We start from the raw sequence: 20,057 nt of genomic DNA, 5'->3' as shown, positions 1-20,057 counted from the left end.
TCTTGTTTAGCCATCTCAGGAGCCAGTATTCTACTCCTAAGAAGGCCTTGATGTTGCTCTCAGGGGCTGATGACCAGATAGTCGATGCGTACAACGGAATCGGTGTAACGCATTTAAGGATGTATTGAATCATAAAATGAGGGCTTCGGAGACCGGTGAGTTCATGTCTAGTGCTCCAGAGTGCTGCGTATGTCTTTTTCCTAATGTGTTCGAAGTGAGGTATGAAGTTTAGTCCTTCATCCCACTTAAGGCCAAGGTCAACATGTGCGGGGGAATTTTGGATTCTGGTATTGTTCACGAAAATCGTAATTTCATTTTTCTTCTTTTTGTTGGTGAAGGTCATTTGGGCAGTTTTCTTTTCATTAAGTTTCAGGCCAATGCATTGTAGGTGTTCTTCTATCATCCTGATTGTCGTGTTTGCTTCTTCCTGGATAGAAGTTCTTTAGAGTTAACAAAAAGTTTCAAATCGTCAGCATAGGTAATGAATTGTTCACAGTTTTCAGCTAAAAATGGAGGTAGTGCTGTTGCGAAGAAGATGTCGGACAATACGCCCCCTTGGGATACACCCGTGGAGATACTGTTAGTAATCGGTGATTAATTCGGCCGGGAAATGTTTAAATTTTGCAAAGTTTCCGATGTTTGCCTTCGTTGAGGGCCAGTCGCCAGGGTACTTTCTCGAAAGTAGCCTGGGTGTTTCTGGAAATCACGCTCGAATTGGCCAAATAAAAGATGAATATTAAACAGACGGTAGAGGGGAGAGGGATGATTGTGGCGCGTGAGACTTCAAACGAAAGACTCACCTTGGTCGCGCTTCTCCTTCTTAGTGCCCTTCAGGTTCTTCACGTGCTGCATCAGGGCATCTCGCTGGGTCTCGCGCATCCTCCTCTGCGTCTTCGCCTCCTCGTACAGCACCCACATCCTCGTTCCTGCAATCACAAGAAAAAACACGTGAAAGAATCAAACACACGCGGGTCCCCACTCTCGGTGGGCTTTCAACGCCGCATTCTTGTTGGCACGCGCACACATTCACACCGTGAACAACCCTTACGGCACAACTACTACGCTAAACATCGCGCAATAAACACCCCCTTCCTGCAGGCCAGGAGGAGGAAGGGGGAGAAGGTGTAGTAACGAACAGGATTTTATCGTGGGAACAGAAACTAGCAGAGGGTCTCGTGCATGACAACATCTCTCACGGCACACGACAGACGTGGGAAAGGTGAAACAATGCCGGGGAGGCAAAGAGGGCCGCCCACCCAACCCATCTTCCTCACTGTTTGTGTCCGTCAAGGAGGAAACGGAAAGAACTTATCGGCGACCCACCCCCGAAGGTGGCTCGCTGTTGGTTGATGCTTCCAAGGGGGCGGGGAGGAGAAGGTCCCCACTCCAAACATCTTTATCAGTCCGCACGAGCAGCAAATGTGGTTACACACGCCGGAGGGACAGGGCCTGGATTCGAAACCGACAATAACGCGAGGAACTCCTTTTCCACTCGGAGGGAGGCTCCGTTAGTCGATGTCAAGCCGCAAACAGCGTTTGAAGACTTTGAAATGTTTCTGTGAGTGAGAAGAAGAAGAAGAGAGCGTGGAAGTAAAAAGAACGCAAGTTGTAGTTAATAAAAGGCGCGTGCGTCCTTGCTGCCCGTAGAAATCGCGCGCAAATGTAGCGTTTGAAGTGATTGCGCGTTTGCGAAACTGAAATGCCGCGATGAGTGGGGGCAGGTCAAACGACGACATGGGCAGGTCGAAATGAAAAGCTTCGGAACAACGGACAAAGCGGCGAAGTGTTAACCCAGTGGGTTTCAACCGGGGTGACCAACAACGTTCTTGGGGTGCCGTCGTGTAATTTGGGTTTAAGTCACTTAAACTTATTATTTTTTTAAAATTATATAAAAAGGGTGCTCTGCAATGTCCTTTTAATGATCTTCATTTGTTACCTTTCTTTATAGACAGAGAGAAAAACATTATTAAAAGGTTGAAAAGCACTGTGTTACGTGTTTCTTTTGACTTGTGATAAAATTACTGGGACACTAAGGGCGCTGTGAACCAAGAAAGTTTGGGAACCTTTGCGTTAACCCCTCGCTTGAACCCGCAAAGGTGTGGTGTCCAGCGTGGATGCAATAAGCGATTCTTCTTCGTTATTGTGATGGGGGAAGTGGGGGATGCACGACGAAGAAACGGATACATTTGAAAGGCGCTCAGTGAACATCAACCCCATGAGTCTAATCCGCGATTACAACCCATCACACCCAACCCCACTTCGTGACTCCCCACTTGAGCTACTTTGGGGAAAGGCGTCGTGTGCAGCAGATTCAAACGTGTGGTCAGCAGGCGATCCGCAGCAACAGATGGAAGAGTTCCATTCGGTGGAAAAACACCGTGCGAGTTGGTGACGTGTGGGAGGGGGAGTTTAAAGATTAACACCGTCATCGGGTCAGGTTTAAATCAGACGGGACAGAAAGAAAATGAGGAAGAAAATACGGAAGGTTTTCGAGCAGAAAGGGGGGGGGGGGGTTATTGCTGTTGTAGTTGTGGGTCCAGTAATTGGAAAGTCCCACTACGTAGTGAACAGTCCTGCCATGCACTGCACAGGATATTTTAGTAGGTGTTTGGGGGTGGGAAAGTCTCAGTGTTAAGAGGGAAGGTATCGAAAAGAGTAAAGTAAAACTTTTCCATTAACTCCCTGAGCTGAAAGGTTTCCGGGAAAGTCATCGGGCATTCTTGTGCGAGAAGCTGAGTAGGCCAGTGAGGTAGTGCCCCGGGCCCCCTACCACTACCGCTTAATCCCCTCCGGTATTAACCGAGAACTTTTCCCGAAAAAAGAGATCAGTGGAAGAGTATTGTGGCAGAGTTCAACTAAGAAGACAAGAGTTTGCAGCAATCCGTGGAAGGAATCCGCACAGAGAAACCCCGCCTAGAAAGAAATGGAATGTAAGCCCTCTGAAGTCTTCTGAATTGGAAAAGGTGCTCAGAAGAAGATATAGAGTGTTTTAGAGCAAGGTTGAAGTAGAAGGAATTACGAGGAATGTAAGGAAATGTTTCTTATTCAGTGCTTTATTAGTTGAAGTTCTCAAGAAAAAATAGATTATTATTGAATGAGAGAGAGAGAGAGAGAGAGAGAGAGAGAAAGAGATGGAATTGTTGTATGAAGTTAGCTTGTGGACTGGAGATGTGGAAATGTGCCCCAATCCACAAAGGAGAATCAAAGGGAAACAAAAGTAATTATAGACCTGTGAGTTTAACTTCGGTTCCCTGAAAATTAATGGAGGCACTGGTTAAAGAAGCACTGCAGGATCATTTAGACAAGACTTCAGTTATAGCTCAGACACAGCATGGTTTTGTTAAGGGGAAGTCTTGCCTGACCAACTTGATTGGATACTATGATGTAGTCAAAAAAGAAGGGAATAACTTTGATATTATATACTTGGATCTTAGAAAGGCTTTTGATACTGTTGCACATGGAAGACTGCTGCACAAATTGGAGCAGTGTGACATTGGAGGCAAATTGCTGCTATGGATAAAGGGGTGGTTGAGGGGGAGAAGACAGAGAGTGGTAATCAATGGACACTGCTCATCGTGGACTAATGTTATTAGTGGAGTCCCTCAGGGCTCAGTGTTGGGTCCATTATTGTTTTCTGTATTTATAAATGATATTGATGATGGTATATCGGGCTTAATGTCCAAGTTTGCAGACGATACAAAGGTTGGCAGGGTTGTCAAGGACACTACTGACACTATGCTGCTGCAACAGGATCTGGAAAGGTTGAGCAGATGGGCTGAGAGGTGACAAATGAAGTTTAACATTGACAAATGTAAAGTACTGCATATGGGATACAGCAACCCCAGAGCAACGTATCAACTCTCTGGTACTACACTGACAGTGGTAGAGAATGAAAAGGACTTGGGGGTGGTTGTGCAGGCAGATATGAAGTTCTCTGAGCAGTGCAGACGGGCTGCAAGAGTAGCTCATGGAGTATTGTCAATGATATACAGGAATTTTTCCAGCAGGGATAAGGAAGTGATTATTCCATTGTATAAGGCGATGGTCAGGCCACACCTAGAGTACTGTATACAGGCCTGGAAGCCTGATTTCAAGAAGGATGTAGAGCTGCTGGAACGAGTACAGAGAAGGGCAACAAGATTAGTGAATAGAACAAATGGGTGCTCTTACGAAGAAAGGCTTAAGTTTTGCACATTACAGTGTCTGGAGACTAGGCACCAGCGAGGTGATCTGATAGAGGTGTATAAAGCCTTGAATGGTTTAAACATGCTCAATGCTGATGGGATTCTTCCTCTAGCTCAGAAAAATCACCTGAGAGGGCATAATATCAAATTGAGGAAAGACAGATGTAGGATAGACGTGCGGAAATTTGCCTTTAGCCAGCGGGTGGTTGGTTGGGGGAACAGACTTCCATCCTTTGTGGTGGAGGTTGATAGCCTAAATAAGTTTAAGGCTCAGCTGAACAGGTAGTTGTAACGGAGGGGTGAAATGGGTCTGGAGGCGAAACTTTCTTCCAGTTTCGCCTCCAAACCCAAACAGAATGAAACGGGATTAAACTCCAGTTCAATGCACGACGATTCTGTTTTACTCATTTTTCAGACTGCATTCGATCGAAATGATTTCGAAGCAACGTGCGTGGTTCTGGTGGTTGACCAACCTTTAAAGCATTGCAGACTTACAGAATTTTCACGCTAATCTCATCAATGGCATTAAGGAGTATAAGGAACAGAAGCGGTCTCGGTACCTCTCTCTCTCTCTCTCTCTCTCTCTCTCTCTCTCTCTCTCTCTCTCTCTCTCTCTCTCTCTCTCTCTCTCTCTCTTGGGAACCTGATATACTCCACTGGTTCGCCCTAAGGAATGCCCATCGATGATTGCTTTCTGTCTTCTTTCAGCAGTCCAACAAAAGATCCTTACCATTAATTCCATTGTTAATCCAATTTGTACAACGGCCTTTGTAGGGACATCGCGTCAAAAGCTCCAGAAATATGGTCAAAGCTGTTTGTTAAACTCAACTGCTTTATGACTTTCTCCTAATAGTGATCAACCGTCGATTGGTGAAGTGTGACTTTCCTCTCAAGAACCACCCCCCTGCGATCCACTGACAGGTGGATCGCGCATTGTATTGAATCCTTAACCATGAATTCTACGATCTTACCCACCAGTGAAGTGAAATGGGCGGCCAGTGTCAGTTTTCCACACGTCTCTTTCACCTCTTTTGTGCACTCGGAGACGTCAACGTTTTGCAGTTCAAGGGATCCCTCTAAAGGGTAATAATGATCTCGTTAACATTCTCAGCAGGATGATGCATCTAAGCGCAATCTTTTCCACTGTTACCACACAATACTACGATCCACTCTGGCTTTTACAATCACCAACAAGCGATGATGAATTGCATAAAACAAATCGTCACTTTGCCCTGAACACACAGTGAGCCACCCTACCTTAAAATCCTGCTTCTTTGCCACCCTTGTGGTAGCACAGTTGGTAGGATCGCCGTCTCTCTCCACATTGTGTGGAAAAGCCCTGAGTTCCAGTCCCGTCAATGACGTGAGGAATTTTTATGGGTCTTTTTCACAACGTGACTGAGTTGGTCAGTCTCATGCAACGGTAGTACATGGCTTTTCTCATAGCAATTCGGGTTTTTCATCCAGTAAACACAAAGGCAACCGTATATTGTTTGCACATGCAATTTGCAGACAATATACACGGAAAAACATGGCCTTAGTCGCCAATGCTGATAGCAGAATATACCCCTATTGTATATTTTGCTCAGTTCCCAGTTAGCTGATGTCTGGTAGTGAGCAACGAACAGTCCCCTCGTCCCAGCAACCACTTTTCGTGGTCCCCAAACAAAGCTAGCGAATCCTGGCAGGCCAAAGATCATGGGCAAGAAACAGATCAATGAACCATCACCGCCGAGCGAGCCTTTCTCAGCTGTATAAGATGCCCGTTGGGCGTGTCCAATGCCCCGCCCCGTGAGAAGAAGGAAAAGTATGGGAGCGTCTACTGCGATGTATCCGACAGAAGCAGAACAGAAGCAAGAGATTGCCATACCAACCGAACCACATAGATCCCTCTGCAGCACATGCCACGTACCGCCCCATGCTGCACGTATGCTGAAACTGCGCATGCTATGCGTGCCGCACCATGCTGGTTTGCCATGCGACGTTCTCGAAGCGCGCATGCAGATGGAAATGAACTAATAGCCGCTACTCGGCAAGAGCGGACCTTACTCTCTTCGATGGCATCCTCTTCACTCTTGAACTCCGACAGCCATCCTTCCAGAGGATCTGGCGTTATAGCGTGGCGATCAAGGGTCAGGAACCTGTCGGGCAAGTCATCTGAGAAAGCCAAAAGACCCCCGCTGTGGAACCCCTCGTCGCTAATGGCACTTAATGACCTCTCTTCGTCTGCTTCTTCACCGTGTGGTTCTTCAACGTGTGGTTCTCCCCCGTCGTCCATCGTAGCTGCCTGACCCGACTCACTGTCGTCACGTGACTCCTTCTCTTCTTCTTCCTGCACACCTATAACTACTGCATTCCCATCAGAGGCTGTTCCAGCCTCCTGCCCCAGGTCTTCAGTGGTTTTCCCTTCGCAGAGGGGCTTTGCCCCTTCACATTCGGAGGTCGGTCGATCGTACTCTGAGTTTTCGTGTTCATTTGTTGACTCACTTCGGGAGACATGTTCCTCGTCACTTTGCATATTCTCGGTGTCCCCCATCATCAAACGTAGCTGATCATCACTGTCATTGCTGTCCCCTTCTGTTCTTCCCCCCTCACATTCCGTATCTTTTTCCTCAACGCCTCCACTAGCCGCTTCTTCCTCCTCCTCCACCTCCCGTTCTCTGGTTTCTTCGTAGGACTCCACGGTCTTTTCTTCTCCTCCCCCTGAATCTCCCCGATTATCGTTGCCAGAATTCGACCCTCCCTCGTCTTTCCTCCCCAATTCCATCCCCTCCGCATCTTCTGCCTCCCCTTTGTTTTGCTCTTTGACCAGTCCATTTCCGCCGTCATCTTCGGCCGGTTCCTTTTCCTCATCTTTCACATCCTGCTCGTGCGGTGCTTCGTTTCCCCCATTTCCACTTCCCCCGTCTTCCACGTGCGATGACTTTTCCTCGACTCCATCGCGAACGTCCCCGGCTGAGTGTGGTCTGTTCTCTGTCTCCTCCCCTGCAGTCTCCGAGGATCCTCCGGAGAGGCCTTTCTGACTTTCGTCGTCTGCTCGCACTGTGGACGGATCCTCTTCTTCGTGCCGATCCTCATCCGCTGTTTCGCCCGTGCTGCTGCAGGTGGCGCTGAGCAGCGTGTTGGTGATGTCGTCGCTGTTCCGAGCTGGGTCCTTACCTGCTCCACGCTTCGTGGATTCGCCGGCAAAGTTCGTGGATACCTCGTGGTCTTCGTCTTCATCATTGGGCTCGCCTTCGGCATTCCTGCTGGGACTGTGGGACGACCCTCCCGCCACACCTTCGACGGGTTCCTCTTCGATCATCTTATCCGCGGATGGGGCCAACCTGCGGGAAACAAAACAACACACCTTTCTTATCTGAGACTTCATTAAATTAAATGTGGAACTCAATAAAACTAAATTAAATGTCTAATTTGCATATTGTTGTTTTCTGCGGATTGATTACACTGTGGTACTCCTAATTGGGGAAATTAATTTGTGCGTCCCTAGAATATTAATTAGGAACTAAGAAGTTGCGGTAACATGCATCTTGTGAGACCCCAGCCATAAAGCTGGGAACTAAGAATCTGTACCACCCAACGTCAGGCCAACAAGGGGGGGGGGGGTGCCTTTCATCACTGACACCCTAGTGCTCACATTTCATCCCATAATAAAAATTTATTTTGTGTTACAATTGTTGGGAGATAACAGCAAGAAGGGAGGGAGGGAGAACACATAAACCAGAGGTTTTTTAGGGAATGTTCCCTTTGAAAAAGATAACAATAAAAACAGATCTGAAATTACACAGGAGTTATTTAACAGATAAACTCATAAATAAATCGGACATGTTTCTACATTCCATTACCGAGACTACGTAAACCAACCACACATGTCGCGTGGTTAACAACAGTACTTCTAATTACATTGCGAGTACTTTTACAATAACGAGTATGAAAGAAAAAATGATGAAATAATTGCACAGAATGTTACAAGCTTTTTGACAGCTATTCCTTCAACTTGTTTACATAATTTCCAAACTGGTATGCATTGTGGAAAGTTCAGGAGTTGAGTGGAAGGTGGTTTAGATCAGACATCCCTGGTGATGTGTTCAGTCAGGGGCTTCTTGAACTTGTTTAGTGAAATGGCATTTTTGATGTTTTCAGGAAGATTATTGCAGGTTTTTGCGCCTCTGTATTTTATATTTTTCTGACCTTTTTAGAAAGCGGAACCTTCAGGTTCGCTTCATTTCTTAAATTATATCTTATTCCTTCTTCTTCTATTGTTATAAAAAAGGATCTGAAGAGAGGAGGAAAGTTTGGTGTTTTCAAAGCATTGTAGACAAAGACCGCCTCAGCTTTTTGTATCAGTTGGTAGATGCTTAAGAGTCTCGCTTCCTTATATCTCCAAGTCACCGATGCATTCCAGGGAAGGCCCAAAATTGAACGAACACATCGATTGACAATTGAATTGATTCTCCTAAGGTTATATTGACTGGTCGTACCCCATGAGATGATTCCATATGTGAAGTGAGGCTGTATTAAGGAAAGGAATACTAGTCGGAGAAGGGAAGGAGGTACCCAGGCAGAGGCTCGGGCGAGTATTCCTGCTAGTGACGAAGTCTTCTTTCGTAAGGTGATCATTTGTTTATCCCAACTCAGCTTGTCATCTAGCCAGATTCCTAGAAACTTGGTATCATTCACCCTTTCCAGTTGTTTTCCTTTGTATGTTATTTCGAAATCAATATTTAATGGTTTATTTTTCGTCCTAAACACCATATATTTGGATTTTTCTGGGTTTAGTATCAGCTGATTCTTTTGAAGCCAACTATGCATTTCAGAAAGCAGGGCAGAAATCTTGCGTTGAAGCTGGTTAGGGTCTTTATCAGTGATTAGAATGGAAATGTCATCGGCATACGCTACTAGGTGGGAAGATGGAAGAAGAGAGAGAAATTCATTAGTGTAAAGAACAAATAGGATAGATCCGAAAAGTGAACCATGAGGTACTTCCCTGGAGAAATAACAAATATCTGAAAAAGACTGGTTTGTTTTAACGACAAATGGCCTATGAGTAAGGTAGTCTTCAAGGAGAAGGTTAATTTTTCCTCTCAAGCCAAAATTGTTGAGCTTGTTGAGTAGGATTTTATGATTTATGCGGTCAAAAGCTTTGGACACGTTTAGAAACAGTGCTATTGTTGCATAGTGACCCTTTTCAAGACAGTCCGTAATCCCAGAGAAGAAGTCAACAATTGCCAGGTCAGTGGATCTTTTTCAACAATAAGCGTACTGTGGTTCATGGATAAGCTGATTGATAAGCAGGATAAGCTGATTGATAAGCAGGATAAGCAGGCAACCGCACTGAACTTTGCCCTACTGCCAAATCTTATAATGGAAAGACGCCTCACCCTAACTGTCAAAATAACTACTGGAATAATCTCTGAGCCAAACATATGGGAACTGTGCAGCTGGAGGATCCCTCAACCCGGACTGAGATCAGCTCCAACCCTTATAGCCAACCATAACAGACTAGCCCTTAGCGATCGCTTCCTCCCCAAGCAGATGCTTATCACAGTCCAAGCAATCGAAGACGACCTCTACAAATTTGTCAAGGACCGCAAATACCGGAGGGAGATCCTTGATGACCTACACCCAATCAGGCAAACTGCACAGTAATGTGGCAGTATAATAAATGTAAAAATGATGTCTGTATAATATTGTACATAATGTCAAAAATACTGTATAACATTTTTATGAATATTGTGAATAATTTAAGTGAAACGTATTATATTGTTGGCCCTGGGGGATGAACCCGAACTTCGATGTGAGCCCCATCCTCAAGGCCTTTGGACACCAGCCAATGTGAGGCCCCTGGCATTCCTGCCGTGAAGGGTAAATTGTATACATCCTTTGTACACAATAAAGATTATTATTTCCAGGAATCCCATGAGTCTGCCATGAAAATTTTTTTCGAATAATTTTTCAAAAACTGAGAGTAGAGCTATTGGACGAAAATTGTTGATAGAGTTGCAACGTTTCTCCTTAGAAACAGGAACAATGACTGCTTTTTTGAATTGAGTCGGGAATTTACCAGAATGAAATATTTCAGTGCCGTTGCAATTGAGTTAAGGACCTTCTTCAGCAGAGCAGGAGACATTTCATCAAATCCAGGGGCTCCATTTACTTTTAATTCTTCAGTTTCGTCTGCCTACACCAAACCTGGCAACAATTGCAAAGCAGTTATTAATCAATCCAAACTAGAGTTTGAACAGGCTAAGAGTAGAAAACTTGCTTCTTGCCCTAACGCTAGCCGAGCATTCTGGCTTCTTGCCAAAGCTATTGGCCGCAACTTTTGCCCTTCTCTGTTCCCACCTCTGTCAAAATCAGATGGTTCCTGTCACTTCAACCAAGGATAAAGCTGACCTGCCAGCATCCAATTTTTCTTCCAACTCATGTATTAATGATCTTGGTAAAACACCTCCCACCAATCCCAACACGCTCCATTCAATGCTTTCTGTGGTCTTCCGTCCAAAGGATATCAGAAGGATTTTGATGAATCTCGATGTTAAGAAAGCTCCAGGTCCCGATGGTATTTCTCCACTTGTTCTCAAAACCTGTGCTCCTGAATTTACTCATATTCTTTGCCGCCTTTTATGGCTTTCTTATTCCAAAGGTGTTTTTCCTTCTACTTGGAAATTTGCGCATATCCAGCCAGTTCCTAAAAAGGGTGACAAATCCCTCCCATCCAATTATCGTCCCATTGCAATTACTTCTACTCTTTCTAAAGTAATGGAGAAATCAATTAACCGCCAACTCTTAAACTACCTAGAAACCTTCCGTCTGATCAACGATCGCCAGTATGGATTCCGTCAGTGTCGATGCACTGGTGATATTCTGGCTTATGTTACCCATTTATGGACTAATTCAATGGAAAGGTTCGGTGAAAAACAAGTAGTTGCTCTTGACATCTCAAAGGCTTTTGATCGTGTTTGGCATAAAGGTGTTCTAAACAAGCTTCCATCTCATGGTTTGCCAACTGTTTTTAGTAATTGGTTATCCAGTTTTCTCTCTGATCGCTCACTGAGGGTGATGGTTGATGGCTCTCTGTCTTCTAACTTCCCCACTAATGCCGGTGTCCCCAAGGTTCAGTTCTTTCCCCCACTCTTTTCTTCTTGTATATTAATGACCTTCTTCTATCGACTGGAAATCCTATCCATAGTTTTGCCGATGATAGCACATTGCAATCTACTTTCTATTTTGAGAAACCTTGTCCTGCTCAATCAGCTTCAACTTCTCGAATATCAGCTACCAATTCCTTAAATGCCAATCTCCAGGTAATTCTCCAGTGGGGCAAAGACAACTTAGTTGATTTGAACCCTTCTAAAACTCAGTCTTGTCTTATATCTCGCAAAAAGGATTCTTCTGCTCCTATGCTTATCTTTAGTGACACTCCGATTTCTAGGCAAAATGATATATCTCTTTTGGGGATTACCCTGACTTCTAATCTCTCTTGGCACAAGCACATTACAAATATTGCTTCCTCTGCATCTAAAAAACTTGGTTTTCTCTTTCGCTCTCGGCGTTACTTTTCTTCCAAACAGCTGCTCACTCTGTATAAATCGCAAATCCGCCCTGCCATGGAATATTGTTCCCACATCTGGGGTGGTGCACCGAAAACCTCTCTCAGGCTTCTTGATTCCATTCAGAAGAGGGCAGTTAGGTTAATTAATGATTCATCTCTAACAGAGTCACTCCACGCGCTGTCTCATAGACGTACTGTTTCTGCTGCATTCCTCTTCTACAAATACTTTCCTGGGCACTGTTCTTCTGAATTGGCTTCTATAATTCCCGCTCTCTCTTTCAAAACAATCCGAACACGTCCAGCCAACATCCATTTACTGTCCAACTTCAAACTCAGAGAACCAACTTTTCATCTTACTTGTTTATTCATTCAACTGCCGTTTTCTGCAACAGCCTTCCTTCGTACGTATTTCCTGAAAATTACAATCTACAGAAGTTCAAGTCCAATGTCAACAAATATCTTCTTTTGTCTTCTCAATCTGCAACCCAAGAACGGTGCTAAGTACAATAGGTTCCATAATACCTTCCGTGTTTCGGGTTTACATAAAAAAAAAAAAAAAAAAAAAAAATTGATGTCCTGCTTCTAAAACCTCTTCATGTGAGAATGGAGCTAGAGAAGAAGAGCTCCTCATTGAGTGCTTGACATTTAAAATATCAAATCATCCAGAATTTCTTGAAATACCCATTTATGTATCTATAAACTGCGAGTGTCTCTGGTGGACTTACCTGTTTTGCTGGAATGAAAAACCCAGTTTCTGGGGAAAATATTTTATTATCTATACCTGACACCAACTAACTCAGCCGCAGATTAGGTAATAGGTATGTTCGGGGTCTGACGGCACCTGGGATTTCTGCCATTTCCGCGTATGTTCTCTGTATCGGACAAGCCAGAGATTTAAAAGTGTGTGGGATATGTTGTACTGTGTAGTTTGTTGTGCCCTGTTAGCCGCCGGGCCCCTAGCAAGACCCGACGTTACCAATACCCGTCACAGGGAGGACGGCCGGGTGTTACCAATATTTGTATTCTGCTGGTCTTGCCACTTACTTTCCAGGGATTTCAGTGGCTAGGACCAAAAAAAAAAAAAAAAAAATCGAGGTTGATATTAGTGATACTTAACAAGTTAGTATTTGAATAGTATGCGACGTGGGGTTGTGCGGTGAAAGTGAGTTTTAAAAACCAAATAGGTTCGGGCAAGAATTTTGATGTTCTCTTTTGATTTTGAAATGTAGGGCTAAACGCTGTGCAACTTACCCGCAGAGGTAAGGTGTAAGGTGTATTTAGTGTCAGACGGCACCAGGGGTTTCCCCCATCTCCGTGTTGCTTTCATTGTGGGTGTATCAGTTCACTGCGAAATGCCAGAGATTTAAAAGTGTGTGGACTTTGTATATGTGTGATGCCTCGTACCGTTGTTCATCTGGTCGTTTAGCCGCTGGACCCCTGCTGAGGCCCAACGTTGCCCCACCTTCGCCCCGTGGAGGCAGACCAGGAAGGAACCCAGTAGTTTTAGTTTCACTCTGGCAGGTCCTGCCACCTAATTTCCTGAGATTTCAGAGGCTAGGACCTAAAAAAAAAAAAAAAAAAACGCGCGCGCGCTCTTTTATATGCACGTACGTACAGACAGATACATATATCCATCATCGTCGGTTTGATGATCGTTAGGTGAGGGGGATAATGCTTGCATAATAAAGGCCGAAAGAATGGGCGAACGGGAATTTTGACGTAATTAAGTTTTTGAGTGTGGGACATTCGCTAGCATAAAGATAGAGTGGGTGGGAGACTGAAGGCTGGGGGGGCTAAGGCAAAAATATGGGGATGATAGAGTAGGCAACCCCAGAAGTCAGTGAGGCATGTCCATGCCTCCCTAGGAGAAAGTAGGGGGCGCCGGGATGGACCATCCCACCACCGGCGCAGGGGAGGGGGTGGGTAGGCACCAGGCAAGGGAGCCCGGTGAGCTGAAGAACAGATGTTCTTTGGTTATAATGGTAGTGGGTTGTGGGCTGCAGCCATTTGGTTTCTCCTCGTCGTCCTCCTCGTGAACAGTGCCTGTGCATAATCCGAGAAGGCTTGATACTCCTCCTTCGTGTCTAGGAGGTGATGTTCTTGTCCCTGTGGTAAGTAGTGGATTCTGGTGAGTAAAACACCACGTAGGTCTTCATAGTGCCTGCAGTCATACATTAGCTGCTGCCAGCTCTCCAGCCCCCCGCAAGTGCAAGTTGGATCAACCTGAATCCAAGTAGAGACAGTTTGGCATTAATTGCTCCGTGTCCAGTTAAGAGGTACGTTGCTTGTAGACCTGGGGAGAACCAGTTGGGTGAGGTTGGGTAGTTTTGTTCAATATTGGGTAGAAATTTCTTTGTGATCTCTCCCTTTTGAGAGTTGCTCCACCTTTCCTGCCATGCCTGCTGCAGGTGAGTTTGTATCCTCTTCTTTTCCACATTTCTGTTGCTGGTTAGGTCAATAGTGAACCCCAGAAAAGTCTGTGGGGTGCCTTTGTCTAGGTTTTACAGTAGGCCGCGTTGTATGATTTCTAAGTCCAGCGGGAGAGTGCCTGCGAGCACTTGCAGGGCGTGGGTGCTCACCGTGCGGCAAACGCGAGTGATGGTTAGGAGGATGGATCTGTGAATTTGGTCCGTGATACGTCTGTTTACTGCTGTTGTAGTTTTTTGAAACCATGAACCGGATGCGTAGGTGACGATCGGAGTGAAGATAGTTTTGAAGAACAGTTTGAGGACTCGCTTTTTCAAGCCCCATTCTTTACCCGCAGAGTGAAAAAGTCCATTAAAGTTCCTTGCGTCATCAACAGGATTCGAACGCGGGCTTTTTTCACCCAGTGTGGGAAGGAAGGGATCGACGAGTTGAAAGAATGCCTTAATTCCATGGGGCTCTGACTAAATGAACACAAGACAGCACAAATGGTTTTCACCAACAAGGTATTAAAAAACCACATATCAATACGCGTCAATGGCAGCGTGCTCAAAAAAGTGAGGACACATATTGATCTTGGTCTGAAATGGGACGAAAACCTAAACTTCACACCCCATTTCGGACATTTAAAGAAAAAAACTTACGCAGCCCTATGGACCTCCAGACAAGGACTGGTAGGTATCAGGTATCCTGACCTTGTTAAACAATATATTTTAAGATGCGTCATCCCCATCCCGCTCTACGCATCTCAGATTTGGTCTTCTGTCCCAGATGCTACGATTAAGGCTTTCCTGGGTTTAGAGTACTGGATGCTGAGATGGTTAAACAGGATCACTACGAAGCCATTTACAATCTCAAGAACCATTTTATATGCCAACTTGGATGTCACGCCTTGGTCTCACATTATTGTCACCAAGAACATCCTCACGCTTGCAAAACTACTGACCGGGAGAGTCGACTCGCCGAAAACTGACCACCTGCTGACTCGGTCCATCATGACGCAAACGTGGGCGAATTGGACACCATCCCCTCCAATCAGTAGCGCGCTCACACAGCTGGAAAACCTTCAGCGATCCTTTCCTTTTAACACCATTAAGATGTACAACGATCTTCAAGCAGACCTAGAAAGGCTTTGCGCAGAGAAGAGATACAGGACCGAAGTGTTTCAAAAGGCATTACTCCACCTATAAATGTTGAGCGAAGCTCAGAGATGGAAACAAAAGAGAATGGAGGAAATGAAGAACGAACTGGTCGGGACTGTGTTTGCTCCTGTTGTGTTGATATTGGACGTTTTGTCTTTCTGTTATCAGGCTGTAAATAGTGGTGTAGATGCGAACATTCTCTAATTCCTTGAAAATTGCAAATTATGTTTGTGCTCTCTTTCTATCCGCCTGCCATGTAAAATAAGGCAATGATATGTATGATATAATTAATTAGACAATGTATATTTTATATAATTTGTAAAGAGAATGCAGGAAATGAAGAATGAACTGGTCGGGACTATTTTTGTTTTCTCACTGGTGCTCCTGTTATGTTTGTATTGGACGTCTTATCTTTCTGTTATCTCGCTGTAAATAGTGGTGTGGATGTGAACGTTCTCTAATTCCTTGTAAAATTACAAATTATGCTTGTGCTCTCTCTCTCTCTCTCTCTCTCTCTCTGCCTGTCATGTAAAAATAAGGCAACGATATGTATAATATAATTAATTAGACAATGTATAATTTGTATAAATTATAAAGACGATGATTTGTATAAATTATAAATAGATAATTATGTATATAACTTATATTTTTATATATGAACGGGCACCCCCTGGTTAATAGCCGTAAGCGGGTGTCTCTTCAGAGAAGATAAAGATAATAATAATAATAATAATAATAATACAATACAATACAATACAATACAATTTTATTTATCAAGAGAATTCGTTTACAATAAATGAACTTGTTAAGAAAAGTAAATTTCTTGACAACAAGTTGTAGTTCTTCCTTTACAAGTTTTGTACAAATTTGTTATCTTACAGAAAAGACTATGAAGTCACTACACATAGAATATTCCACACTGTAAACAGAGGTGGTTTATCTGCATATCAATTCTAATCTACTGTGTCATTGAGTATCAAGAATTTTCTTATTAGGAATTTTAATTTGGAGATGGGGTAACTTCTCTTGAGCCTGAAATCAACGCTAGCCAACAAGTTGTTTATTACATTCATTTTATGCCTATCTCCAAATCTATTTAGTATCCTTGTGTGAGGCAAAGTAATTGCTTTTGGGTTCCTTAAATTTTGTGAGACATTCCTTTGCAGATTCGATTCTTCAAAAATAGTGTTAAGATTTTTCAACAATAGATTTAACTTTAGTTTTTGAACTGGATACAGTATTTTATGTTTCAACAAAAATTGCCTTCTCTTGTTCAGGTCATTCCAAGAGTTTGTCCCCATTAAAAGTTTCAGAATCCTATTCATTAAGTTGTCTATTGCCCTTATTTCTGTTTTATTTGCTCGTGCCCATATATTTACTAAATAATTGAGTTGGGAGTCCACTAATGCATAATATAAGGTTACGTTTGTTCTAAGATTTAACTTATTCTTAATGTAGTAGAAAAAGTACACATAAAATCTCATTTTTTTGTACAAGTTTGTTATATGCATTATCCAACTTAGACTGTAGTCGATCCATAACCCAAGGTAACAATGATTTGAGACTTCTTCCACAGTTAGACATTCGCAATTCTGTTCATGTAGGCAATCATGTTTGTGCAATTTGATAGAGGGTTGAATGTCCAAGGTTTGATGAGGAGGCCTTATTACCAAAAATTTTGTTTTTTCAAAGCTGAGTGCTAATTTATTACCGTGCAGCCAAGATTGTAAATGTATTGCATCCTGTTGTAAATCATTTGCCATTTTTGTTAGGTCCTTTCCTATTGTATATAAGATTATATCATCTGCATAAATTTTTATAAAGGAGCTCTTAATTACTTCGAATATATCATTTATATAGATGTTGAACATGATTGGCCCAGCATGAGTGCCCTGAGGTACTCCTCTCTTTACATTATAAGATTTCCCCTTTGTATTTTCTACTTCTACTGTTATTTTTCTCTTGGTTAAATAATTTGCTAGTAGTTGATTGAGTCTTCTTCCCCTTATACCATATTTCAGTAATTTCTTTCGCAATATTGGGATATCAATTCAGTCATATGCTTTGGTCAAATCTATAAATAAAATCAATATGAAGTTATTGTTGTTTAAATGTAAGTTTAGAGAGTCTACTAATAATGTCTGTGTGCTCTTGCCCTTCTGATATGAGAATAGAGAGTTGTTTAACAGTCCATATTGATGTAAATATTTGCTTATATGGGAAAATATATAATTTTCTATTATCTTATTTAAAATTGACTGTGTTGTTATTGGTCTGTAGTTGCAAAAGTCATCTGGTGGTCCCTTTTTATATAGGAATTATCTTAAATGAGAGTAAGTTTGCAGGATAGCTTCCCGACTCTAACATCCGTGCTATTAGCTCTACCAAGAGAACAGAGAACTGTTCTTTGTTTCTCTTTCCCTCGGTTACTGTAATACAGGTTAGGTTCCTTAAGGTTTCTTGTTCTTTAATTGTTCTATAATTTTAAGAATCTCAGTATAATGTGGAGCTAAGACTACACAAGAGTTCATTATCTGAGGAAGCCTATCTTGTTGAGTAAAGGAATCTTGGCAATAATCTATTAAATATCTGTTGAGATCTAATACAGCTTTGGCAAACCTATTTGCAGCCTCATATTGTTTGTTTGCACCAGAAATCTGTTCTACTAGTGTTTTAATTTGGTTTCCCCTTGACTTTTTCTTCCTTGTACTTAACATGTTATTTATAATGCTCCATTTATCCTTTTGTGTTATCTGCTTATCCATGAAAAGATGATTGTAATAAGTGTTTTTTTGCTTTTTTATCATACCTGTCACTTTATTTCTATAATTCTAATATTTCAATAATAATAATAATAATAATAATAATAATAATAATAATAATAATAATAATAATAAAACACTGTGCCAATCTGCAGACAGCAGCAGATAGAGTCCAATATACGTGCATGAGAAAATTCCAACTCTCCCAGCGAGGAGGAACATGATCCAGGGACACGAGATCCGCCTTGCCACGGAGGAATATTCCATAGACGTAGTGGTAATCCAGGAATTATATGCATCAAAAATTCAACCCCAATCACCAAAAGAACTGCCTTCTCTATACATACCGTAGTAATTCAACCAGTTCCAGTAGACGTGAAGACCAATATTGCCGCTTTGAATGGGGACCTGAATGTCGTGGTAGTCCAAAGCCTATGTGTCCACCTGCATCCAGATAACATACTATACACAGTCCTTCTATTTAATGTCCCGTACAGCCCTCCCTCAGAGGACATCAATGAAACCCTCAACTTTCTGGAATTCTCCCTGGATTAACTTGGCTCCAAACAGCGTCTCATTGCCTCAGACATGAATGTAAAATCTCCCTTTTGGTACAGTACAAAGGCAGATGGCCACGGACAACTCCTAGACGACTTCATCAACAGTCATAACTTAACCAGTCCATAACCAAGCCAGCTCGTACATCACTTATTGCAGCTTGACAGAAGACAAATATTGACCTCAATCTTCACCAGAGACCTCTGATCGTTAATCAACTCCTGAGAAGTCATCACTGATTGGACAGTTAGTGATCACAGGATAATACTGTACTCTCTCAATCTTGAACAACCAAAAAGTGAAAACGTAACTAGGCCACCAGACTTTGTCAGGTTGTCCACCACGAATGTCGACTGCCATGCATTTGAAAACTCCATTGCATCGGGAAATCCGAGGCAAGACCCAACGCAACATAACACCCTTCGGCAGAGGACATTGCAGGAAGCTTCCAGCGCTCCCTCCTCCGGGAATCGTACAGGCCTGCCAGGAAGAAAATTTTCCCCCCAGATGCTTGCTCCAGGTGGACTCACGAATGTATTAACACGAAAAAATGCCTATCACTAAAGCAATAGCAGTAAAGAAGAAAATAACATTGTTTTTTTTTTTTTTTTTTATGTGAACCCCAAACACGAGAGGTATTAGAACCTATAGCACTCAGTAGCGTAATTGGGTTGGAAGTTGAGAAGACGAAAGAAGATATTTGTTGACATTGGACTTGAACTTCTGTAGATTGTAATTTTCAGGAAATACGTATGAAGGAAGGTTGTTCCAGAAAACGGCAGTTGAATGAATAAATGAGGAAGATGAAAAGTTGGTTCTGTGGGTTAGAAGTTGGACAGTAAATGAATATTGGCTTCGAACTGTTTTGAAAGAGAGAGCGGGAATTATAGAAGCCAATTCAGAAGAACAGTGCCCATGGAAGTATCTTTAGAAGAAGCATGCAGCACAAACAGTACGTCTATGAGAAAGCGAGTGGAGAGACTCTGTTAGAGATGAATCATTAATTAACCTAACTGCCCTCTTCTGAATGGAATCAAGAAGCCTGAGAGAGGTTTTGGGGGCACCAACCCAGATGTGGGAACAATATTCCATGGCAGGGCAGATTTGCGATTTATACAGAGTGAGAGAACAGCTGTTTGGAAGAAAATAAAAGAGCGAAAGAGAAAACAAAGTTTTTTTAGATGCAGAGGAAGCAATATTTCTAAATGGAATTCAATGAGATTGGAAGTGACGGTAATCCCCAATACAGATAAGTGATCCTGGCTAGAAGTCAGTGCCATATAAGATAAAGCACAGGAGCAGAAGAATCCTTTTTTCGAGACATAAGACAGGGCTGAATTTTAAATGGACTGAAATCATGCAAGTTATCACTGCTCCACAGAGAGGTAACATAAGCTAGAATATCACCAGTAGATCGACATTGGAGGACCTC

General features: G+C 43.0%; 1 protein-coding gene across 1 annotated transcript in view; it reads right to left on the bottom strand.

The window, feature by feature from the left end:
- The window catches only part of LOC150077636 (uncharacterized), a 179,192-nt gene that overhangs the window by 28,849 nt on the left and 130,286 nt on the right, over window positions 1-20,057 (bottom strand). The window contains exons 7-8 of the mRNA XM_090385179.1: window positions 6,234-7,510; window positions 801-926 (exon numbers count right to left, since the gene is read on the bottom strand). Of these exons, the coding sequence (XP_090241305.1) occupies window positions 801-926; window positions 6,234-7,510 (1,403 nt within the window). The remainder of the gene's footprint in view (window positions 1-800; window positions 927-6,233; window positions 7,511-20,057) is intronic.

Source organism: Mastigoproctus giganteus, chromosome 11, assembly GCF_048544385.1.
Source record: "Mastigoproctus giganteus isolate SK-2022 chromosome 11, ASM4854438v1, whole genome shotgun sequence".
NCBI classification, from domain to species: domain Eukaryota; kingdom Metazoa; phylum Arthropoda; class Arachnida; order Uropygi; family Thelyphonidae; genus Mastigoproctus; species Mastigoproctus giganteus.
This window is presented reverse-complemented; position numbering and strand designations above follow the sequence as displayed.